General features: G+C 37.5%; 2 protein-coding genes across 11 annotated transcripts in view; one reads left to right on the plus strand and one right to left on the minus strand.

Moving 5' to 3' along the window:
- Klhl28 (kelch like family member 28) overlaps window positions 1–1602 on the minus strand; it is a 45729-nt gene extending 44127 nt beyond the window's left edge. For 2 of the 8 annotated variants that reach the window (XM_021262824.2, XM_087208042.1), the window contains exon 1: window positions 746–1421. The gene's annotated coding sequence lies outside the window, so the exon portion shown is untranslated. Of the gene's footprint in view, window positions 1–745; window positions 1422–1451 lie in introns of those variants that run through there. The other 6 variants (XM_087208041.1, XM_087208044.1, XM_004835621.3 and 3 more) reach the window with 6 other exon arrangements.
- A 50-nt stretch (window positions 1603–1652) lies between these two features.
- Togaram1 (TOG array regulator of axonemal microtubules 1) overlaps window positions 1653–26023 on the plus strand; it is a 77564-nt gene continuing 53193 nt past the window's right edge. For 2 of the 3 annotated variants that reach the window (XM_004835615.3, XM_004835619.3), the window contains exons 1-5: window positions 1653–4066; window positions 15508–15664; window positions 20035–20169; window positions 23319–23615; window positions 24944–25206. In XM_004835615.3, the coding sequence (XP_004835672.2) occupies window positions 2021–4066; window positions 15508–15664; window positions 20035–20169; window positions 23319–23615; window positions 24944–25206 (2898 nt within the window). In that variant the 5' untranslated portion in view covers window positions 1653–2020. The remainder of the gene's footprint in view (window positions 4067–15507; window positions 15665–20034; window positions 20170–23318; window positions 23616–24943; window positions 25207–26023) is intronic. The other variant, XM_004835616.3, reaches the window with a different exon arrangement.

Consider the following 26023-nt stretch of genomic DNA (forward strand, 5'->3'; position numbering starts at 1 on the left):
ATAAATTCTTCGCTACAGGAAAGATACACTGAATTTTCAACCTGAAAATTCTGTTCACTGGAAAGGATTATCTTCTATTGCAATATAAACGGACATTTTAATGTGTGCATTCTAATGTGTTTATCACTCTCGTTTCCTTTCCACTGGACTGGGTACTGAAGTCTGAGCATACAAGAGTAAAGGTACACATCTGAACTTCTTAGGTGAAGCAAGTGGACCTTTCTCACTGACAACTGCTGTAATCCCCAGGCCTCACCATGGTCCTAAAAATGGAAAAAGGGGGGTTTTAGCATTTGTTTGGCATACTGAAATAGGCTAGCTAAGCCAATTTAGGCAGATTTATTTATACATCAAAGTGAATAACGAAGTTAACAACGCAGAATTTAAAACAAAACTTAACACGCAGATTTACACACCCTCATCTACGCTAATACTCTCCCCTATACTATTCAAACTGTGATGTCACACAAAATTTTTCAACTTGTATCAGCCAGAAACATTATAAAATGGGTTTGGCATATATGATTCAAGTACTTCAAGATTTAAAAAAGTATTTGAGAGGCATCCTACCTGGTACGGAAGGGGACAGGAATATTCTGATTTGAAGTGGACAATACTGGGATTTCAAATTATAACTCAGACTTTTCTCACTGAGTCATTCAAACGTAACTGTATTATTCTTTTTTTTTTTTAATCACTCCAGCCTCACACAAGGTACTCTAGCTCTTCCATTAAATCTGCTTACCTTTTATTTATGAGAAAGAATGCCCACTAAATTCTCAGTTCGCCTAAAAGAAAGAAGTATCTATCAACCCTGCAGAATCCTCTCGGGGTCGAGAAGCCAAGAATTCCCACCGCAACAGATTGTCTTTGCAGTCTTTGTTTCCAGGAGACTGAAAGGGTGCAGAGAGGCTGGGGCGGCGGAGGGAGGGCTGAGGGAGTCCCACAGCGGAACTGCATGACAAGGGGAGACTGAGATCGTCTGGAGCAAGGCGGGTAACAACAGACCAAACAGACATCTCCAGGTCACGTGCACTGTCAAGAGTATTTACAGTGATGCGGTAAGAAGTGACAGAACACCGTGAACCCTTCACAGGCAGAGGGTTAAGGGAAGAACGAGGAGGGGAGAAGGCGAAAGAAGGCGAGGTAAATAAGTTCCCAAAGGTCCAGGAATTTAAAAAATGAGGAAAAACAAAAAAAGTACCCAGTCTGTGTCTATGAGCTTGGCCTAGGTCGGGATCGCCAGTACCGATAAGCGGACTGCACCAGGAAAAGATCGCACATGCTCAGGGTTGAGGAGAATAACGCGTTTAATGCGGTAACCAGCGGTGCAGAAGATGTCGCCTCCCTCCCTGCCTATTCCCGTCCATTCCTTTCACTCTAGCTCCAGGGGCGGTCGGGCAAAACCCTGCCAAAGCCTGAGCCGCCGGAGGACAGCAAAAGGGAAATACCTGAGTCCCAAGAATCGCACCTGCAGCGCCAGCAGGAGGAGCGGTGCACAACTGGAGCCCGGGTAGGATTCTCACTTGCTCTGGTCAAACCTCAACTCTTACGGGCGGGGCGGGGAGCTTCCGCCCACAGCGTGAGGAGCATCACTTCCGTCGAATGTCGGTCTTCGCCCCTCCTCTCCTCCGCTCTAGTACGTGCCAACGTTCAGACTCCCTCTTCCAGGAGCCTCCTGGCCAGTTTTAACCCCTGACGTGGACTACAAGACCCAGCATTTGTTTCGGCAGCGAATTTCCGGGTCAAGAAGTCTGAGCTAGGTGCATCACCATGGATGCGATCGGTTTGGTCATGTGGTGCCCCTGGTTACGCCCGGTGGCCGCTGTGGGGTCTGGGGCTTAGACAGGGGCCATTTTGCCCGAGGCTGCCTCTCGGAGTCGGAGGCGACCGCGCAGCTGACTGGAGCTCTTTCTTTGCTTCCTCCGCATCTGGGGGCTTGGAGGGGATCTGGAAGGCTAGGCTTCATCTAACCCTTCGGAGACGGCAATGGTTCCCTCCAGGAACCTGACGACCCTCCATGGCGGCTGCGCCGTCTGCGCTGCTCCATCTGCCGCCCCTTTTAGCCCTCTGTGCCTATCGCCCCCAGAGCCACAGTCGCCCTTCCGCCCCAGAGACTGATGTTCGTCGAGTTGGGGGCATCATGAGAGGAGAGAAAAACTCCTACTGCCGTGGAGTTGCTGGGGACCGCGGTTCTTGCCCCTCTACGCCTTCGCCTCTGGCTTCAACCCTCTTATTGCCCGCGGAGGCAGTCTCACGTAGCTGGTCTGGGCCTGCAGGAGGTTTGTCGGGAGGAGATGAAGAGGAGACCAGGCTCCTTCAGCTCTTGCGCACCGCACCGGATCCTTCCGAGGCCTTCCAGGCTTTGCAGGCTGCTTTGCCGCGGCGGGGCGGTCGACTTGGCTTCCCCCGACGCAAAGAAGCTTTGTATCGGGCCCTGGGCCGAGTGCTTGTGGAAGGAGGTAGTGATGAGAAGCGACTATGCTTGCAACTTGTCTTGGACGTTCTCCGGGGTCAGGGGGAGGCAGGCCATCTGGAAGAGGCCTTTAGTTTGGGACTTCTGCCTCAACTAGTTGTCTCCTTACGCGAAGACGATCCAGCCCTGCGGAAAGATGCGCTTCAGATCCTGCATATATGTCTGAAACGTAGTTCTGGAGAGGTGCTGAGAGCGCTTATTCAGCAAGGTCTGGAAAGTACCGATGCCCAGCTTAGAGCTTCCACTGCACTGCTGCTCCCTATCTTACTTACTCCTGAGGACTTGTTGCTCGGCCTGGATCTCACCGAAGTGATAATAGCTCTAGCTAGAAAGCTTGGTGACCAGGAGATAGAAGAAGAATCAGAGACGGCTTTCTCGGCACTTCAGCAAATTGGGGAGCGACTGGGCCAAGAGAGGTTTCACTCCTATATCTCTTGCCTGCCATCAGCCCTGAGGAGACTCTACAATCGCCGCCTGGAGTCCCAATTTGGAAGTCAGGTTCCTTATTATTTGGAACTCGAAGCCTCTGGATTTCCTGAAGATCCTGTCCCCTGTGCTGTGGCTCTTTCCAATAGCAATCTTAAATTTGGGATTATTCCTCAGGAACTACATTCAAGATTACTGGATCAGGAAGACTACAAGAACCGGACTCGAGCCGTTGAAGAACTAAAACAGGTGCTGGGAAAATTTAACCCTAGTTCTACCACTCATTCCAATCTTGTTGGTTTCATTAGCTTGTTGTATAATTTGTTGGACGATTCTAATTTCAAAGTGGTCCATGGTGCACTTCAGGTTCTGCATTTACTGGTTATCCGCCTTGGGGAACAGGTGCAACAGTTCTTGGGACCAGTTATAACAGCGTCTGTCAAAGTACTGGCAGACAACAAGTTAGTAATCAAACAGGAATACATGAAAATCTTTCTTAAACTAATGAAAGAAGTAGGTCCTCAACAGGTGCTTTGTTTACTCCTGGAACATCTCAAACATAAGCATTCCAGAGTAAGAGAGGAGGTGGTGAACATTTGCATCTGCTCCCTTCTGACCTATCCCAGTGAGGATTTTGATTTACCCAAACTGTCTTTTGATCTTGCCCCAGCTCTTGTAGATACCAAACGCAGGGTACGCCAAGCAGCTCTAGAAGCCTTTGCTGTGTTGGCATCATCGATGGGCTCAGGTAAAACCAACATCCTTTTTAAAGCTGTAGATACTATTGAAATGCAAGATAATGGAGATGGAGTGATGAATGCTGTGCAGGCTAGATTGGCTCGAAAAACCCTACCAAGGCTAACAGAAAAAGGATTTGTGGAATATGCAATACTCATGCCATCTTCAGCCCAGGGCAGACCAAGCCATTTGGCACATGGGGCAGATACAGACTGGCTTTTGGCTGGTAACAGAAATCAGAGTGCACACTGTCACTGTGGTGACCCCATGAGGGATAGCATGCAAACGTATGGATCTTACAGTCCAACTATCTGCACCCGGAGGGTACTAAGTGCAGGAAAAGGGAAAAACAAATTACCATGGGAAAATGAGCAGCCTGGAGTCATGGAAGAAAACCCAACCTCCAATTCCAAGGATATAGAGCAGGTATGCATCTTCTCTAATTTTCTTGAGTTGAAACAGAAGAATTTTAAAGAGTGAGGCTGCTTTAGGGTTGTCAGGCTTTGTTTTAATTTAAATGATGATATACCCACAGTAGTAAAGGTCACATAAGACCATTTAATGGGCTTCTGTACTTGATTGATTGGATTTCATTTCAGGCACAATGTGATATGGATAATACTTGGATTTCAATTTTGGTGCACCATTTGGGGATGTCAGACATACAACAAACACTGAATAGCTAGTAGGTGCCAGATAAAGAACTAAGCTCTAAGATTGAAGATGAAAGCAGTTCCACACAGTTTAAGTAAAAGATCAGACTTATAAATTGGCAGTTAACAAATATCTAAAGTGCTAAAATAGAAATATAAACAGAGTAGTGTGAGGATACTGAAGATAGAAAAAATAATTCTACTAGAAAAGTCAAAAGTGCCTTCAGAGAAGATGTGACACTTGAACTGAGATTCTCCCCAAACTTTTATTGTAAAAATTCCAATCTACGGGTGCAATGAGTACCCATATACTTCCATCTGTATTTACCAGTTGTTAACATCTTACTGAACTATTTGAAATTTACATACGTTTTGATACTTCTAAATATGGTGGCATATGTCTCTTAAAAATTACCTTCTCCTTAGGACCATCATATTATCATGCTTCAGAGTTTGAATAGTAATTTAGTAATATCTAATAGGTAGTTGTATTTACATTTCCCTATTTGTCCTCAAAGTGTGCTTTATGATTTTATTTTACTTTTATCATCCAGGATGTGGTCATGGTTCATTTGTTTAATATGTGTTTTTTTTTTTTAATCTACTGTGTGTCTGTACCTGTTTGTGCTTCTTTAGTTTTTCATGACTTTGACTTTTTTTCCCAAGAGTCTGGGGTAGTTGTTTTGTATTATGTCTCACATTTAAAATTTATCTGATTATTTCCTGTGAGATTCAAGATGAGCATTTTTTGATGAGAAATGGAAAAAATGGAAATAAAGTCTTTGTAAATAGGGAAGGGTGGAGGGGGTGAAGGGAGGGCTAGGAATGGGGAAAAAACAAGAACCAAGATGCATTATATAAAGGTACAATTGCCAATGAGAAATGTAATTGTGTTGTATACCTACAATGTACCAATAAAAGAATTTAATAAAAAAAAAGATGAGCACTTTTACCAAATGCATTACATAGAAGATGAGTAATATTAACTTCACAGTAGATCACATCACAGATAATATCAAGTTGTCCCACTACTAGTGATGCTTACTTTTATCATTTGATTAATAAGGTGGTGATAACCAGATTCATTGTAAAGATATTTTTCTCTTTATAATTAGCACATAATCTACAGGCTCATACTTTGAGAACCTTCCACAACAACCTTCTACTCACTGTTTTAGCATCCACTACGGATTCTAATCTTTATTGTTCATTACATGGAGGATGCAAAAAAGGGTAAAGAAAAAACTAATTTTCTTCTATATTTGTTACCTGGAATTCTGTTTTCTTCTATATGTAGTAATTATGTATTTCTTAATTATTTATTTATTTATTTATTTATTTATTTTTGGTACCGGGGATCGAATTCGGCACCTTGTGCTTGCAAGGCAGGTGGGGAACCACTGAACTAAATCCCCGGCCCGGTATTTCTTAATTTTTGGATACTAAAAAAATACTTAGTTTTGTTGATGCTCCATGTGACTTGCTTCTGTATCCTTTGGCCATGCCTTTACCGGGAGTCTTTTGGCACTTCTTTAAAGTCTAGGCTTTACCTTGTATTTTTCCTGCTCCAGACCTGGAATCAGCTCTATTTTTCCGCCAGTCCTAATCCTGCCTGTGTAGTAGAAAGTGGTATTTAAAGACCAAAGTCTGGTCTTTGCTCATTGGCTGTTTCTTGCCCTTGCTCTTTAGTGAACAGAACCGGGGAGGACCCTTTTTTTTTTTTTTTTTTTCTAATGAGTTCACATTAATACCTCCAATTCAAATCCAGTAGTGCAGGGTTCTTCCGTATTTTCTTTCATTCTATATTCTACTCTCCCTTTTCCCATTATAAAACCTTAGTTCTCAACAATAGTCATATATATTTGTACGCTGTATTCTACAGTACCTAAAAACTTACTAGACAAATAACGCAACTAAGGTTTTCTTTTTGTACTTAGAATTACCCCACATAGTTCAAACTTTTCGTGAATTCTTTTGTCTGTGTGGTTGTGATTCAAGATGTGATGAAAGATGAATAGTTGTTTACTAAGTGTGGGTGGGTCATGGTGACTTTCAGACAAATTAGTAGCATGGACACCAATTTATGAAAGCATTTAACAAAGTAATAATAAAAGACTGGGGAGTTTTTTGCACAGCTGACACAGTGGGTCTAGTAAGGAGCTGAAGGATGATATTAGAAATTAGGCAGTAGTAAAGTATGGAGATCGTGTTTTATTGGTTTACATGCCAATAAACGCGTTATAAATTGAAAATATTATAAGTCAACAACATTTAATACCTCTCACCTATTGAACATCATAGCTTAGCAACCCAGTGCATCATAGAGAATGGGCTATTTACCTTCCCAATCCTGTGGCTAATTGGAAGCTTCAGCCAGCTGCCACTACCCAGCATTACAAGAGGATAGTGGTACATATTGCTAGCCCAGGAGAAGATCAAAAAGTATGGTTTCTACTAAATGCATATTGTTTTTTGCACCATCAAAAAGTCAAAAAAATCCTAAGACATGGACTGTACATTATGAATTTGGACTATTTTTGCAGTAGATCTCAAATAGATGGAAATGACATAAGTGTTCTCAGTGGTTCCTTTCAATGCCAAAATTCACAGATTTTAAAAAATATTTTTTTCAGATTTATATTATCTAGTTATATGATTATTCTTATATTTTGTAAACATTACCTGACAGAAGGTGATTTTCTGTAAGTGTTGATTTTAAGACTGCTTATTATGTGTTAGGTCTAAGATGATAGTGTATATATGTACCATTAAGATTCTGGCTCAGTAAGGTGACTCATGCCTGTAATCCCAGCACTTGGGAGGCTGAGGAAAGAAGGTGGCTGCAAGTTTGAGGCCAGCCTGGGCTATATAGTGAGTTCAAAGCTAGCCTGCTCTACAAAGTGAGACCCTCTTTAAAAAAAAAAAAGAAGGAGGAGGAGGAAGAAGGTAGAAGGAAGAAGAAGAAGAAGATGATGATGATTCTGGTATTGGCTAAGGCAATAAGAATCAGAAAATAAGTGCACTTTTGAAATGCCAACATAGACATATTTTTCATTTGAAAGATGTTCTGGTGAAATTATCCAAGAAATCAAGATATAATTACTTGCTGAGAAATGGTCTGTAGAAGTACAGTGAAAATTATCTTAATGGAGGACAGAGAATGAATATATAAATATTTTTATGTCTGTAGTTTTAAAAAAGTATATTGTACCTTTAGATCAGTATTATTAAATAGCCCATCATCAGACAAATGGATAAAGAAAACATGGCATCTATACACAATGAAATCATGTTATTTGCAGGAAAATGGATGAAACTTGAGACCATAATGTTAAGTGAAATGTCAGAAATAGAAAGATAAATATAAAAAAAAAGAAAGTTAAATATAGCAGTTTTTTTATTTGAGAAACCTAAACATAAAAGAGTAAAACCAAAGAGAGATGGTAGGAAACAAAAAGGGGGACTTGTTGGAAGTAGGGAAGGGGACCAAGGGGAGGGTAGAGAGGGAGATAAAAGAATGGAAAATGATCAAGATAAGCTATATACATGTACCTGTCTCCTAAAATGAATGTAACTATGATGTATTGCAAGTATACACTAATTTAAAAAACAAATTGTTTCACTGCCCTACAAATCCTCTGTGCAATGAGTATTCATCATTCCCCTCCTTACTCTTCTGGAACCCCCTAGTCTTTTTACTGACTACATCACTTTTCCTTTTTTGGAATTTTACATAATTGTAATTATATAGTATACATCCTGGCCTCATGAAATAAGGTAGGACGTATTCCCTGTGATTCTGTCTTCTGCATTGACTGTAGAAAATTGGTCTAATTTCTTCCCTAAATGTTTAGTAGAATTCACTAGTAAACAAACCCAACTGAGCCTGGTGCTTTCTGTTTTGGAAGGTGATTATTTATTTAGCATCTTTTAGAGATTTAGACCTGGTTGGATTGTTTATTTTTTCCTTTGTGAGTTTTGTAAGATTGTATCTTTGAAGGAAGTGGTCCATTTCATTGTTGTGCCACGCCAGCCAGGAAATCACCAAACACCGGGACAAAGACAGAGTTATAACTAAAAGGAGTTTATTTACGCGCGTGAACTCCACTCTCTAGGAGAAGTGAAGCCCCGAAGCAGGGGACAGTACAGGTTTATAAGAAACTCGAACAAAGAAGTTCAGGGAGAGGCCACTATGTCCTTCAGCCGGCTGTGAAATATTTTTTCACAACCCAGTTCTTTTTCATCCCACCTATCTTGCCAGGATAGGGCCTTGTGTAGCTACAGGGTTCAGTGGTTACAGGGAGGCGCCGGGCACCATCTGTTCCTGGGGAGCGATAAAGCATGTTTACAGAAGCAGAGCAAGCGGCTGTCTTGTGGGGAATTCCAGCACTCTATAAGGGGAGGGGTATAAGGGGAGTTCATTTCTTAGGTTCACTTTGGTCTCACATTCATCTAGCACAGATTTATTCATATTGTTCCCTTATTATTCTTTTAATAGCTATGTCATCTGTAGTGATGTTCTGTCTCTTTCATTTCTGGTGTAATTTGTGTCCCCTTTTTTCTTTTTTTTTTTTTTCCATTAAGTTTATTGGTACATTTTAGGTATACAGTATAGTTCATCTATCATTGGGATCTTTGTCTTCTCTTTTCTTAGGTAACCTCATCAAAGACATCAATTCATTGATCTTTTCCAAGAACCAGCTTTTGGTTTTGATTTTTCTCTCTTGATTTCCTGTTTTCATTGATTTTTTTCCATTAAGGTTTTTTTTCTTCTTCTTCTTATTTCGGGTATAATGTGCTCCTTTTCTAATTTCCTAAGTTATAATCTTAGATGATTGATTTTAGATTTTTTTTTTTTGCTACAGGGTACTGGAGATCGAACTCGGGTCCTTGTGCTTGCGCAGCAGGCGGCAAAACCACTGAGTTAAATCCCCGGCCCTCTCTTTATCTTTTTAAATGTCTTCTTAGTTCTTTAAATAAGTGCGTATAGAAAATTTGGAAAATTATAAAAATACTGAAAGAAAGAATTAAAATTTTTTCACTATCCTAGTACTGTGAAAGATCCGTAGTATTTTTTCTACACTTCCAGTATCATTGCAATTTATGTATACAGATATAGATTCTTTTTTCGACAAATGAGTCTCCCCCTTATTACTGACTTTATTATGAATAAAAGTTTTAGTAATCGGAAGATCATTCAGATGTGGAAAAGAGTGGGTTTTGTAGGATATAATAGGCGGGCCAAATTTAAAAGTTTATGAGGGGAAATGATGAAGAAACAGCATTTATTCAACATCTGTCTTTTTGATCATCTGCTATGTGCCCTGCTGAGTGGGAAATTATAAATTACTCTTTAAAGCCCTGCCTGCCATTTTTGTCTCTTTTGGCATTTAGCATACCTGAGTCATGTCTTCTTTCTCCTCAGTGATGGTAGGAGAACACTATAATAGTAAGGACTATTTTTTTTTTTTTTGGTAGGGGGGATTGAACTCAGGACCTTGCACTTGCAAGGCAGGAGCAGCACCACTGAGCTAAATCCTCAGCCCCCATAAGGACTATTTTTATTTTGACTTTTGTCTTTATAATAGAACTAACCACAGTGCTGTTCCCATAAATTGGTATCAACAAATATCTAAGGCAGTGGTGGCAAATCTATGGCATGCATGCCGCAGCCAGCTGTTTGTTATTGTTGAAAGCTCTAAAAGATTTGGCATCACTGATCTAAGGGTTTGACAGTGCAAGAAAAGACCAAGCAAGGTAGTAGCACAAGGATATAGCAAGATTAGTTATTATTTCTATAATGTACTTTTTTTTTTTTTGGTACCAGAGATCGAACTCGCAACCTTGTGCTCGCAAGGCAGGTGGCAGAACTACTGAGCTAAATTCCCGGCCCCCTCTATAATGTACTTTTAAATAGGGAATGCCTGATTTGAAAGAGAAAAAGGAGCCATCTATGAATTCAACATGTCTATTCTATGTCTTTGCCATAGCAGGTGTTAAATATGAAAGATATAGAAGATTCAAGCCAGGCATGGTAGCGCATGCGTATAGTCCCAGCACTCAGGAGGGTTAGGCAGAAGGATCACTGCAAGTTTGAGACCAGCCTGGGCTACCTGGTGTGTTCAAGGCCAGCCTGAACTATGTAGTGAGACCCTGTCTCCAAAAAAGGAGCAGAGTTTGCCCTGTAATCATACTTGATAGAGAAAAGAAAGAAAATAATGTCCCTAAATAAATACTGAGTGGCCAAAAACAGAGTTAAGAGAGGGTTACCTTTGGGACAGGTGGAAGTCTTTTCATCTGAAACTGAAGGAACGAAAAGTAGAATGACTCAAAATACAGAAAGCTTTTGAGGTAGCAGGAAAGCGTGTGTGTGTGTGTGTGTGTGTGTGTGTGTGTGTGTGTGTTTTAAAGTCAAAAGAATGAAGACATGACCTCTGTTTCAGTGTTTAGCAAACTTTAATATCCATATAAATTGCCTCAGAAGCTTATTAAAAATACAGATTCAGATTCGGTGTTTCTAGAATGGTTCCTGAGACTACATGGCTAATAAGCTCCAAGGGCTTGCTCATGCTGCTGATCTGTAAACCAGTTATACAAGCAAGGATCTACTATTAGGCTTCCAGATTCTGTTAAATTAAGAGCAAGCTGAGAATGGGAAATAGGTATCCAGTACTTGAAGAATGTGGGAAATACTTAGAATATTTAATATAACAAATTTAATAGGGAATCAGAAAAGGTAAAATTTTTAAATTACACTAATATGTTCAGTATGAACTTAATCCTAAAACTTGAGGTTTTCTTTGGGTGTTGGATTATTTGCAATAGCTAGTCTTTAATTTTCTTTGAAAAGTATGATTAGGGTGTGAATAAAGAAACCTTTCACAGTGAAGCCTGTCGGTATTATGAACAACACAGAGAAAACCAAGTCATGTAACCAAAAATTATCTTTTCTGGCCTGGGGATTTAGCTCAGTGGCACCACGGCTGCCTCGCAAGCGCAAGGCCCTGAGTTCGAGCCCTGGTACCAAAAAAAAATCATCTTTTCTTTTTGTCCATGAGTATCTATTTTATATCCTTTTTATAATTATTTAAGTGATAAAAGCAAGCATATACATTAACATCATCCAAAAACATTTCCTTTAACATGTCTATTTGATATTTTGTAATGATATAAGATCTAAGACACAAGGATAAATTATAAAACACTTGGTCATCATGATTTGCATTTTATCTTAATTTGAAATTATTTAAGATCTAAAAAGTTTTTAATTTTATATTAATCTAAAATCTTAAAGTTAACTCAAAGCCTGAACATTGTAAACTATAGTAAGCATTATAAGATTTGTGGCATCGTAAGAATTAATCCCTTTTTATAATGCTATCATCTATTATAAACTTAGTTGGAGAATAATTTTACAGTTTTATGTAGTATTTTGAAAAGAAATGAAGTTAAAGTATGTAACTGTGAAACCATTGGAGGAAATTTAGTTAGTTGTTAATTAGTTTTTTCCTAAGAAGATAAGTTTGAGAAGTTTGAGATTTTCCCAAACAGCTGTATCATACTAATATAACTTGTACATGGTAGTAAAATTGGGACAAAGAGAAATACTATTGTTAAACAAATCTAGTATTGCCAAAGAACCATCTTAAGTAGGGTTATGTGAACTTTTTCTATACAATTATGTCAAATATTAAAACTTTTAAGGACCCTCCTCCCTTATTTATCCAAATGACCCAAGGTCAGTATTTAAACTGATTATTAACCTATGTTTTTCCCTAAATTTACAGCTTTTGGCTAGATGAATTTTTTTTTCTTAAAGAGACAATATATTTAAATCATAAGTTTTTTGTTTTGTTTTGTTTGTGGTACCGGGGATCAAACTCAGGACTTTGCACTTGCAAGGCAGGCGCCAGAACCAAATCCCTGGCCCCAATCATATGTTTTTTTAAAAAAGCAAACCTATACACCAATTCAAAGAGATTATACTAGTTGATTTTATCTTGATTTATTAATACTGTTCATAGGTAGACAAGCATATCAGTTTGCCTGTTGAGAAAGTATTTCTATTCATCAGATGGAAATTTTTGTCTTTTATATAACTTAGAGCAGTGGTGGTGAACCTACAGCACCTGTGCCACAGTGGGCTGTTTGTATCATTAAAAGCTTTAAAAGGTTCACCATCCCTGATATAAAGGGTCTAGTTATAACAAACCACAGAATTTAAGATAGGAGCAGGTGCCAATCTATTAAGAATGTTAGCTTTAAAAAAAAAAAAAGAGGGCTGGGGATTTAGTGCAGTGGTTCAGAGACATTAACCGTCCAGCTAAGCCACTTAGCCACAGTCATCCCTCAGCTGCTTCCAAGTGCCTGAAGCACAGAAGGATAATACGTTTGTTGTTTTAACCTAGTATTTTGAGATAATTCATTATATAGCAAAACATAACTAACAGATTGAGAAATTTGGCTCAGTGTCCGTACCCTTTACAGTAAGTTTTATTTTTAAAAGGCTAACCTTGGAAGGAAGAAGGGGTAAAGGGATTGAAAATGATCAAGATATGTTATATGCTTGTACCAACTCTATATTACAAACATCCACTAGGAAAGAAAGAGAAGATTAGACCTACCTAAGGTTTGGAAAACTTAATTGTTGAATGTTATGAATTTAGTTTTCTTTATTCCATTTTTGTAGACATTGGTGGCTATATTCAAAGAATAACTGTTAAAAAGACCAATAAGAAAACCAGATTCCAGTAGATAAGACTATATGGATTTCTAAATATTTTTAATATTAAGTATAAAACTTGCTTTTTAGAGTGCTTTCACTTACTATAACTCTAAGGTATTAAATGATTCAATTTTTAGAAACTTCAAAAGCTAAAAGGTCTGAGTTATAAGGTACTTTCAATAGACTACTTCACCTTTTCAAAAAAAAAGTTTCTTTTGACAGTACTGGGGATTGAGCTAATTGCACTTGGTTTGTTTTTGTTCCATTGTGTCCTTTTAATACTACTATGTAGTTCCTACTGAACTACTTTCCCACCTGCCCCCCTTTTTATTGTGTATTTTAATTTTGAGACATGTCCTCACTAAGTTGCCCAGGGTGGACCCAAACTTGTGATTCTCCTGCCTCTGCCTCCCAGAATCCGAGGATTACTGGCCTGTGCCATCATGCCTGACTGCCTTTTGTAACTTCAGCTCACAATTCTGAAAATTTATCTATGTTATACTTTTTTACTCCAAATGTTCTTTTCCCTTTATTTATTGGAGCATCCTGTGATGAAAGTCGTTTGATTGCTTTTATGAAAAATGAAGAAAGGCCTCTCATATTAATATTTGATACTTCCTAGAGTCTTTTATCAAATATTTTCAGTAGCAAAATCCTGTATGACTGACTTCCCGATTTCCAAAAATGCTGCATAAACACACACCCACACACCCCATGCCTATCTTCACCTTCCTCATTGAGTGTAGTATGATTCTGTCATATATTCTAATGTTCTGTTCCCTAAGCAAAAAATAATTACAAGGGCCAGGGATGTAGCTCAGTGGCACTGCACCTGCCTCTCAAGCACAAGGTCCTGAGTTCAATCCCCAGTACCAAAATAAAATAATAATAATTGCAAAATAAATTCAATATGAAATATATTCCATACTGAAAAATTATTTCTAGATCACTTACTATGTTAGCTGTGTCAATATTTTAATATATCTTATGATGTATTTAATATATCCTTTTTTTTTTTTGTACTGGGGATCGAACTCAGGTCCTTGCGCTTGCGCAGCAAGAGGTGAAACCACTGAGCTAAATCACCGGCCCTATATTTAATATATCTTAGCAGAAGTTCACTGCAAGTGATTCATTTTTATTCCATTGTATCCTCTTAATACTACTATATAATCAAAGAAATTATAATATTTGAATTTGGAAAAAAGTAAACTTACTCATTTTTCATCTAACATTGTGCATTCCTCATTTATCTTTCCTGGTTAATTTTTGAAGGAGTTAATAGGTTTTACACAAAATGTAATGAGCAATAATGAGTTATCTGATGTATATTTGGTAGTTTACAGTTTTATAATAGTTGAGTAGTCAAAAAACTTTCAAATAGACATATCTTTAATTTAATTTAATTTTATTTTCATTTTTATTTTCTTTGGTACCAGGGATCGAACTCAGGACCTTGCGCTTGTGAGGCAGGCAGCGGCACCACTGAGCTAAATCCCTGGCCCTTTCATTTTATTTTGTTTCATTGCTCTTTGGTACTTGGCAAAGTTCACAAAGCAGCATAATGTCAAAGCTTATAGTGCACCATGTATCTAGATTTGATTGTTTCTGTAAATTAGAAATAAATATGTAGTTTGTAAATTCACTCACTTTTTAAAAATGTTTTATACCCATTTGAATGTAAAATGATCCAAAAAAAATTGAGGTTGTCCTGAATGAAGAAATCTGAACACTTGAATCATGCTTTCTTGAACTGTGATTAGATAGAACTTCAAAATTATACCATGCCACTTTGGTACCTTAAGGATCATGTGGCATTTATGAGAAAAGGACTTGGAAACCATAAAGTACTAGATATTTTTGAAATGTAATTGGGTTTTTCGTTGTTCAACTGAAAATTGAACCAAGGGCCTTGTGCATGCTAAGCACATGCTCTGTCTCTGAGCTACACCTCCAGACCCTGTGTCCTTGCTTTTAACTAACAGACACCTATATAAGAAAAGCTGCTAAGAAAACCGTAAAATAGGTTAGCATGTCTTTTGTTTATACATTTTGGCTGGAGGATATAGATAGTACATTTGCCTCAGTGAGAAAAGTAAAACAAGATGCTTGCTTATTCAGTGATTTGCAATTGGCATTTATTGTCTGCTGCTTAAAGATGGCATAATTTGAAGGGTCACAGGGTTCAGCCAGTCATTCTGTTCTTCATTCAAGTTGTCATTTGAATTCTCCTTTTCAATTGCCAGATATATATTGTAACGTGGTAAAGTACAGAAAAGGGTGGAAGTAAAGTAGTAAGAGAAAAAAAATTAACATTTCTATGTTGAAATGAAAAACAGCATACCATACTATATATGAATGTGACATTGTATATTTGATAACTTTTTTTTATGCTCTGAATTTCACAATTTGGTCTAAATTATTTTGACACATATATTACCAGGTAGACTTAATACAGATTTGCTAACTTATTATTCTTTTTTTTATAGTTTTCAGCATATGATCTTATCCCATCTCCAAAATTAAAATCTTCTCAAGGAATGCCAGTCAGTGATGATTTATGTTTTAGCAGAAAAAGAGTGTCCAGAAACTTACTTCAGAATAGTCAGGACTTTCACCCAGATTCTCTTCCTGCATGTGCTTCTGGTAAGTAAAAGTTGAAGGTGATGGATATGTTGAAGTAAGTTAAAAACTTCTCTAAACTTCACAATCCATTCAAGGACTTGCACGGTTTATAACATAGTAGGAAGTTCAGATTCAATAAATGTTTATTGAAGATCTGATAAAAATGGACGTTTTCACACAATTGTCTCAGGAGACCCTGGAGGAGTTTCTCATTGAAACTTATTAAGTAGCAATGTAGAGCAGTATTCATTTAATAAACCACTCATATTTATTGAACACCGCTTGTGTGTCAAGAAGAGAGGGAAGAGTTTCTGTCTAATACAACTTGCATTCTGGTTGGGGAAGGGAGCAAACATTAAATGCAAGACATGGTAAATTAGATAAGGAAAGAACCTATGGATAAAAATAGAGCAAAGAAGAGAAATATGGAGGGGGACTATTTTGAGTAATACAGTGAAAGGTAGCCATATTTAGAAGGACAGCGTTGAAGCAAAACATTAGGTATCAGGAAAGAGAAGCAAATAACTTCAGAAAAGGGCCGGAGATTTAGCTCTGTGGTTCCGCCACCTGCCCTGCAAGCGCAAGGACCCGAGTTCAATCCCCGGTACAAAAAAAAAAATTTTTTTAAATAACTTCAGAAAGAGGAACAGTCAGTGCAGAGTCACTGCAATAGAAGCATGTTGGACATATTTCAGAGTGATTAAAGAGGTTAATATGTCAGAAATTAAATGTATAAGGGGAAAAGAAATAGAAAATTAAAAGAGCTAATAGGGGTCTTTATGCTGGGTGTGGTGGTGCACACCTGTCATCCCAGCTTTGGGAGGTTGAGGCAGGAGGATCGCCCCGAGTTCAAGGGCAGCCTGAACTACATAGTGAGACCCTGTCTCAAAAAAACAAAGGAGGGGGGCTTAATTATAAAATCTACTGAGCTGTTAAATTAACTTTAGCTTTTAGTGTGAGTAAGAAGCATTTTAAGAAAAGAAATGACGTTATTTGCCTTGATTTCCAGGCTAATTTTGGAGCTTATGTTTCAAACCAGGTGAAAAGAGGACAAGGACAAAAATAGAACTGATTAAGAGTCCCTTGTTTTAATCCTGGCTAGAGCTGATGGAGGCTGTAACCAGGATAGCGATGAATGTAGAAGTGATTGGATTCTAATTGTTGACATAATTTGCTGGTAGATTGGATATGGAGTGTGTGAAAGAGGAGTCTGGAATGCTCTAGGAATGTCATGCCAGAGCAACTGGAAAGGTGTTTAATTGCCTGTTACAGAAAGTAAATATTATGATAGTCCAGATGACATGGTCATTGCCATGAGCCATCTCAGTTAAAAAAGCACTAAGGAGGGCTGGAGATTTAGCTCAGTGGTTCCACTGCCTGGTTTGCAAATGTAAGGTCCTGAGTTCGATCCCTGGTACCAAAAAAAAAAGGCACTAAGGAAGAGGTAGTACTTGAGCCACATCTTTTTGTGATTCATATGATATAAATAGCTAGAGGGGAGGTATGAGAGCAAAGACTTACATTATGGATGAGCATGAGATACTCTGGGAGCTGCATCAAGATTCATTTCAGATGGTGCAAGATAAATTGAGACAAGGGAAGCTCTTATGCACTAGGCTCAAAAATGTGAGCTCATACTTGTAAGCCTTAAGGACCAGTGAAGTTGTTTTTTTTTTTTTTAACTAATGAAAAAAGAAACTAGGGTCATAAGGTTGTTTGTAAGTGAAATAGGAAAAAATAACCAGGAAGATGTGGTTTTATATAAAAAATAAAGGAGAATAGAGAAAATTTTTAAGACTTAGCACCTAGCTCATTAGAAAAATGAAAATATGTTGGGGTAATCACATTCCTTTGATTTTCACAGTGTACATTAATAGATTTGTATTCTTTTTTCTGTGTTGTTTTATGTTTGTTTGTTTGTTTGTTTGGTACGGGGGATCGAACTCGGGTCCTTGCACTTGCGCAGCAGGCAGCGAAACCACTGAGCTAAATCCCCGGCCCTTTATATTCTTTTTTCTATTAAAAAAAAAAAAAGAAAACCAGGTATTTGGGTCCATGCCTGTAAGAAGCAGGAGAATCACAGATTTGAGCCCATCCTGGAAATTTAGCAATCCTCTGTCTCGGGATGAAAAGTAAAAAGGGGGCCCAGGGATTTAGCTCAGTGGTTCTGGCACCTCCCTCACAAGTGCAAGGTCCCAAATTTGATCCCCGGTACCAAAAAAGAAAAAGAAAAAAAAGGAGGGGCTGGAGTTTCAGCTTAGTGAAGGCCCTAGGTTCAGGTGCCCAGTCCTGAAAGGGGAAAAAAGACAAAAGAAAGAAAGGAAAATGGAAATCTGTTGACAGAATAATACTGATGGGAAGGGCACATGATATGGAAGATAAAGAGTGAATATGTTATAGATTTTAACATTTATTTAATATCCAAATGATACCAGTTGTTGAAATTTTGACTAAGGGAATTCATAGGCCTTTATGCAGTAAAACTCTATAGTATTTTTGTATAGAAATGAAATGAGGGCCAGGGATTTAGCTCAAGTGGTTTGGCTGCCTGCTGTGCAAGCGCAAGGACCTGAGTTCAATCCCCGGTACAAAAAAAAAAAAAGAAATGAAATGATTGTGTAATGTAATTTGTTATTTACATACTAGAGAAGCAGAAGTACAAGAATATACCAGTTATGTTCTTTTTTGGATTTTTATGTTATAGTTTCTATACCATACAGAAGCTCATTACCTAGTTGTACAGATTTTAAACAACTAGGGAATAAGATGATATATAACCTAATGCTAGATTGTATAATATGAATTATAAATATCAGGGGTTCAAGAAAGGAATTGGGGGGCCAGGGATTTATTTAGCTCAGTGGCGCCACACCTGCCTTGCAGGTACAAGGTCCTGAGTTCAGTCCCCAGTACAGGAAAAAAAAAGAATAGAAAAGAAAGAAATTGATTGTAGGTGGTGAAGTAGTTTGAGAAAACTATGGGAAAAGAAATGGCTTGAATTGGACTTTAAAGACCAGAAAGGCCAAGGATAGTGACAGAAGCTTGTAATCTCAGCTCCTAGGAGGCCCAGGCAAGAGGATCACAAGTTCAGGATCAACTTGGGCAACTTCGTGAGACCCTGTCTCAAACTAAAATGTAAAAAGGGGTGGAAATATAGGTTAGTGATGAGCAGTCCTTAAGGTGCACAAGGCCCCAGGTTCAAGCCTTGGTACCCTACCTCCTAAAAAAAAAGTTGAAAGTGTTTGCAACTTAACAGTGAGACAAAAGGAACTGTTACAGGTGAGAAGAGAGTATAACCAAACTCAGGGATGAAGGAATTAACATAGAAGATATCCAGTACATTAAAGATAAGAAGTCTTGAAATCACAAGGAGGGAATTTTTTTTTTTAAATCATAGAGTTTAGGGCCGGGGACTTAGTTCAGTGGTGCTGGGCCTGCCTCGCAAGTGCAAGCTCCTGAGTTCAGTCTCCAGTACTGGAAAAAAAACAGAATTTAGAACTACAGAAGGCCAGCTCATTTTATACATGAATAATCTGCCAGAGAGGGCATTATTGCCTTTTTAAAAAGACTTTGTCCCCTACCTAGGAATAACCTTAACCAGCCACAGGAGAGGAAAAGGGATCCAGGAAACATGCTTAGAAACTTAGAAGTAGGCTTTGAAGCTACAGTACCTGAATCCTGTGTGGTATATTAAGAAAGTAGGAGAGTTCTGCAGTAGAATGTTTGGGGTAGTATATACTAGAGATACCGGGAAGAAGGAAAGCCAGGTTATAGAGAAACATTCCACAATGAGAAAAAGGAGAATGAAGAAAGAAATTGCCTTTGTGTATTTTATATTCTTCATCATGATCAAATAGTATTCATCCGAGGGATGCAGGGATGGATCGTACACGAATCAGTTAATGTAATACATCATATTGGGCCGCGGATTTAGCTCAGTGGTTCCGCCGCCTGCCTCGCGAGCGCAAGGTCCCGAGTTCGATCTCTGTTACCAAAAATAAAAAATAAAAAAATACACCATATTAACAGAGCCAAGCACAAAAACCATATGATTATCTTAGCAGATCCAGAAAAAGCATTTGATGAAGTCCGACACCCATTCATGATAAAAAAAACCCTACAGAAAGTTGGAATAGATGGTCTTTATCTCAATCTTCAGTATACCTTTCCTTTCCCTGTTCTTTACCAGTTGATTTTCTGTACTTTAACCTCCAATCAGATTTGCCAATAGTAAAAGCCTTATTCCTTTTTGCCTGCCTGGCTAAGTATACCTGATATGCCTATATTTATTCCCACCCAAATTACACCAACATTTGTGAAATAAAATGAATGTATGAAATAAAGTTTACTTTTTACTTTTGTGGATTTTTCCTTTTTTTTCTTTTCCAAAGGTACAACTGGGACTCATCAGACAAATCTTCCTGGGAAATGTGGACAACTTGGATTGTCACATATACGTGGTAAAACTGGCAGTGTAGATTCTAACTTAGAGCTCCTGGGGACAACTAACAGTCATCAAGATAAAGGTATAAATTCCAGATTTACTTGGGAACAAATGATTTATAAATATTATGTGGGAATTTTTTCTTTTGGTGTTATTAGGGATTAACCCCGGTCCTCGTGCTTGGTAGGCAGGTACTCTGCCACTGAGCTACATCCCAGTCCTCGTGGGATTTCTGACACTAGTTTGTACTTTATTTTGTGTAATTATACTCATCACGAAAAAGAAAAGGATGTTTGTTATATTTTAATAATAATTTTAATAACTTTTTCCCGTAATTGTTACCCTAAAATGTTAGATTTTATAATGCAGATGTTCATATAACTGATGATAGTAAAGGTTTAGAAACTTATGGTGAAGATGAACATTTTAATACCAAAAAATTGAAAATAACATCCATTAAATAGTACTGTTTGAGCTGAGGCAGGTCTCGAGTTCAAGCCCAGCCTAGGGAACCTAGCAACTTAGCATGACCTTGTCTCAAAGTAAAAAAGTTTAAAAGGGTGGGGAATGTAGCTCAGTGTGAAAGCCCTAGATTCAGTGCCTAGTACTGCAGACAGACAGATAAAAAAAAGAAAAAAGAAAAGAAAGACAAACTGCATGATGACAATTATTTCTACAACAGCTTTAAATTTTAAGACTATTGGAATTTCTTATGTCTCCTTTTAGGAACTACTATCCCCTGACAAGCTATTGTTTCAGATAAGACATAAGATACATAAGAAAAGGAAGGAGTGGAGGCTGTTTGTCAGTCATACGCGTTTTCAGATTGACAGTGTTTTAAGTCATGTGCAGTGGCAAGCACGTGTCACCCCAGATCACTTGAGCTCAGGAGTTTGAGACCAGCCCTGGCAAAATAATGACACCTTGTCTCCAAAACAAAAGAAAACAAATCCATTTTAAATTTTTAGGCTGGGCATGGTGGCACAGGCCTGTGATCCCAGTACTAGGGAGGCTGAGGCAGGAGGATCGCCACGAGTTCAAGGCCAGCTTGTGCTATGTGAGTTCAAGGCTAGCCTAAAGTACATAGCAAGACCTTGTCTCAAAAGAAAAGAAAAAAATTTATGCTAAGAAATAGCTTAATAATTAGTATGTAATAGGGTTAAATATTCCTAGAAATATTTTAATTTTTGTTGTATGTCCTTTAGTACAATTTTTTTGAGTGATAAAGATATACATTTATTGGTGGAAAAGTAATGCTCATTTGAAATTAGTAAAAATTTGGTTAATGTAGTACCTAAATTTTAGCTATTCTCTACCTACCCCATAGGGTCACATAGCTCCTTAAAAATTTATTGTTGTGATGTTACCCACTTCACAATAAATAGGTCTGTCATTGTTAATGATACGGGTATTTCCTAAGTCGTGATTTATAGAAACAGGGTTTGCTCTGTGGATTATTTTGTCTCTGTTTAGGCCAGCCCTTTGAAGATTACCTCTATTCTCAATATTTAATCAGATCAGCAGAGTAGCTGTGGTTTTCTCTAACTTTTCAGAATACAGTATCTATTAGAGCAGCAACTATAAAGGCATGCCATAGTCTAAAGCTCCTGGAATGTAATAATTGGTTGTATATTAAGAATTCTAGGGGCTGGAGATTTAGCTCAGTAGTTTCGCTGCTTGCTGTGCAGGAGCAAGTACCCAAGTTCAATCCCCGGAACCCAAAAAAAAAAAAAAAAAAATTCTTGACAGCACTGCCACTTCTCAGTTAGTATTCCTAGGGAATCTCTGAAGGACCTGGAGTGTGAATGTTAAACCATCTAAACATTCCTATCCCAATTTTAAATGTAGTGATCCACACTGAATGTTGGAAATGTTGGTGTATGTTGCGTTGTATTGGTTCTATTTATATGCATAAAAGATCTGATGTTTGATTTCTTTGTAAGAAATATGTTTCAGTCCCCTTAATGAATGAACTGCTACCATGAAGCATGCGAAGCTATTAATAGAGCACTGTATCGAAATTAGGAAACTGCAAATATTTATATGTTAATCTCTGACTACTATTTTCCTCATTTCCACCCAGATAGCTTTTCTTTCTTTTGGGGGGGGGGTACCAGGGATTGAACTCGAGACCTTGTGCTTGTGAGGCAGGCGGCAGAATCACTGAGCTAAATCCCCGACACCCAGAAGTCATTGAGATCTTCAAAAAATTTTATTTATAGTATACATAAGTTAGGTGTTTGGTCAAAGACAATCTTGTAAAAATAATCTTAAAAGAAAATTTAAGGGAATCCTAAAAGATTGCAAATAGCTGTTTATTTTAGTTGAGATATAAAAAGAAAATATTATAAGGCAAGAAAAAAGTAATAAAAAACACAGCAAAGAGAGCACAAAATAATCCAAATATTTAAATAATTACCATAAATATAAATGTATATGACTTACCATTTAAATTACAAAGATGATCAGATTTTATTTTTTGATTGAAAGGCTATTTTTAAGAGCCAAATCTAAAATATATCAGGGTAGTTTGGGAGAAAGGAAAGCGTGGAGAGGAAGATACACTAGGCAAATGTTCAAAGAAGAAAAGCAGGTAAAATGAATTGGTGACAGACATACACAATAAAACTAATCACACTTCTAGCACTAGAGAGTATCTTTATAGTGAGACAAAAAACAACTTACTAACAAGACAAACTTCTGATTGTGAGTGCATGAGAATAAAGAGGGAGAGAGAAGAGATTACGTACATTGGACTAACTATACGTTCAAGAATATGTGTATGTGATTTAACAGAATTACAAGCAGAAGATTTTAGTATACAAATGTTAGTAGAAAACTAATAGAAGAAAATACAATATATATAAATACAAATTAAATTAAATCTTTACCCTAAACCCGTGATGGTGAACCTTTTAGAGATTGAGTACCCAAACTGCTACCCAAAACCCACTTATTGCAAAGTGCCAAAACTGCGATTAAACCTGAATACTGAGGTTTTAGTATAGAAAAAACAAGCTTTTTGTCTTAAAGACACAGTAACAGAGCTTTCAATGATACAAACAGCCTGCTGCAGCACATGTACCATAAGTTCGCCACCAATGCCCTACATCATACAAAAAGACAAATACCAGATGGAATGAAAATCTGAATGTGAAAATAAAAGTAAAACTTTAAGGTCTGAGAAGATATGCATGTATAAATAACATATTTTCTTTTGTTTTATGACAGTGTATGCTAGCCTATATTATGGCAGTAGGCTACAGCAAACATTTGGTAGTCAAACAGAGCGTACTTCTTCATACCCTGGTCCAAATCCAAGTCCGGGAACCTTCATACTTCCATCCCACCCTCTCTCATCACCACGAACTAGTCCAAAGCATACGTCTCCTCTTACTGTATCTCCAAAGAAGTCTCAAGATAATTCTGTTAATTTCTCAAATTCCTGGCCTCTTAAAAGCTTTGAAGGACTATCAAAGCCAAGTCCACAGAAGAATCTTGTCAACCAAAAATCCTCTGATCCTACAGGTAAAAATGATGGTAAAGGTCAATAGATATGTATGTTTCAATTAATGCTTTGGAGTTAATGTATAGATTAGTTAATATCAGATTTTTTAAAACTCATAAATTACATTATGTTTCTCTGAATTAGAAAATATTTAGGAAAATATTTAATAGTTTATATGATAGAGTAAATGTGTATAATGTAAAATTCCATTGACATGATCATTAATATTCTTATATTGCCACTGAAATATCCCTCTTCAGAACCAGACAAATAATCCTTTATAATGTATGTGAACAGCATTATGTTGCTTAAGAACCTGCTAATAAATTTAATATTATCAATATAAAATGTCATTTATATATTTACTGTCTAGTATTCATTCATTAAACATTAGTTGAATGTTTATTATATGCTATAATTTTGAAGGGTTTTCTGTTATTTGTTGTAAACTAAAATCTCATTTGTAATAATATTCCCTCTACAATCATGATATTAGTATATGAGTTCATTAAAGACAAATCCAGTCTCAAAAAGTCTGTTAAAGCCAGGGATTTAGCTCAGTGGTTTCTCTGCCTGCTGCGCAAGCACAAGGACCCAAGTTCAATCTCCCATACCAAAAAAAGAAAAGTCTATTAAAGCATCCCCTCTGTCCTACATGCTTTTTTTTTTTTTAGCAAGGGTAAGATTCTCCACCATTAATACCCTATAACACCATTTGTTCGAATTTATAACCATATTAAAATCAATATATGGCATATTCTGTCAGTTGTATCACTTTCTCTTAATATTGAACCTTCATTCCCTTCTGTTAATTTCTTTGTCTTCCCTACAAGATCAGATATTGAATTAAAAGCCAAGACTTTGGTCTAAAGGTGTACCTCAGTGGGAGAGTGCTTGCCTAGCATGTTTGAATCCCTGGGCTTGATCCAGCACTGCAGGGGGAAAAAATGCTGAGACTTTATTCACTTTATTCTCCCCAGTCCCCAGCATCAGGTCTTTTGTATACTAGTCATCCAAATGCTGCTTACATAAGTGAATCAGGACAGAAAAGTAGCTCTTCTAGCCTATTTTGGATTTTATCCTAACAGATAGTAGTCATGAAGATGTGTATGATGGCAGGTAACTTAATTTGGTATATAATATAAAAGATTTCAAGTGGCTCATTTTTGTTATATTCATTAAGGGACACTGATACTGTTATTTCATTTCATTTTAAATACTAATCTTTATTTCTAATGAAACAAAATGTGCCTTTTTTTGAAGACACTATTCCTGACAGACTTGTGACTATATGCCCCTCTTCTCTGAAAAAAAAAAAAAAAGTGAAATAATGGTTTTTTTCATGCAGGAGAAAATTCTCAAGAAAAAGCTACTGCAGTTCAGCTTATACCTGCCTTAGTAAGATCACCATCTTCCAGACGAGGCCTAAATGGGACAAAGCCTGTCCCTCCTATACCAAGGGGGATAAACCTTTTGCCTGATAAAGCTGATTTAAGCACCGTGGGCAACAGAAAGAAAGAGCCTGATGATATTTGGAAGAGTGAAAAAGATAGTCTTACAATTGATCTTTCAGAATTAAATTTCAAGGATAAAGATTTGGATCAAGAAGAGGTAAGAAGCATCATCTTTAATTATTTAAGATTATTTGAAAATTTCTATAATATTACAGTTACTATGAAGGAAAAATCAAGTCCTTCTTATCCCATGACACGTTTTTTTATTTATAAAAATATTTCATGTTCATTATAAAATGTGGTAATGCCATGAATTATCAGGAAGGAAATTCAGAACACCAGATCCCACTACCCAGAATAATTTCCTGTAACACACTCATGTTTCTTTCATTCCAGTTATTTTTCTGTGTATATATTATTCTCTTTTAAATTAAAAGTATGAATAGTAACATAGCAGTACCTCAGTGTACTAACCACTGCCAGTGAACAGTTTGTCACATTTGTCTCCTATATTACAGTTCCCTTCCTAATCTAATATCTGTCTTCACAAATTAACTCCTGTTAATATTAATTCATGTTTTACATATTTTGTAGTTTTATATGAATGTATGTTTTATATATTAATTGTACATTCATACCATTGATTTGAGCTTATTATTATTGCAAACAATGCTACAGTTAACATTCTTAGGGGCTGGGGATTTAGCTCAGTGGTTCCGCTGCCTGCCTCGAAAGCGCAAGGACCTGAGTTTGATCCCCGGTACCAAAAAAAAAACATTCTTAAGCCTTTGTGCATATCTGCACATTTTTTTATCTTTATGAAATTGAGGTCATATTGTATATTCATCTGTGAATCCTACATTGCACTGTTCATGCTATCAAAATATGTTACCTGTTGGGCCGGGGATTTAGCTCAGTGGTTTCGCCGCCTGCTGCGCAAGCGCAAGGACCTGAGTTTGATCCTCGGTACCCAA

The sequence above is a fragment of the Heterocephalus glaber genome, unplaced genomic scaffold, assembly GCF_053883595.1.
Source record: "Heterocephalus glaber isolate CG9 unplaced genomic scaffold, H.glaber_assembly_v1.0 deba00000901, whole genome shotgun sequence".
NCBI classification, from domain to species: Eukaryota; Metazoa; Chordata; class Mammalia; order Rodentia; family Bathyergidae; genus Heterocephalus; species Heterocephalus glaber.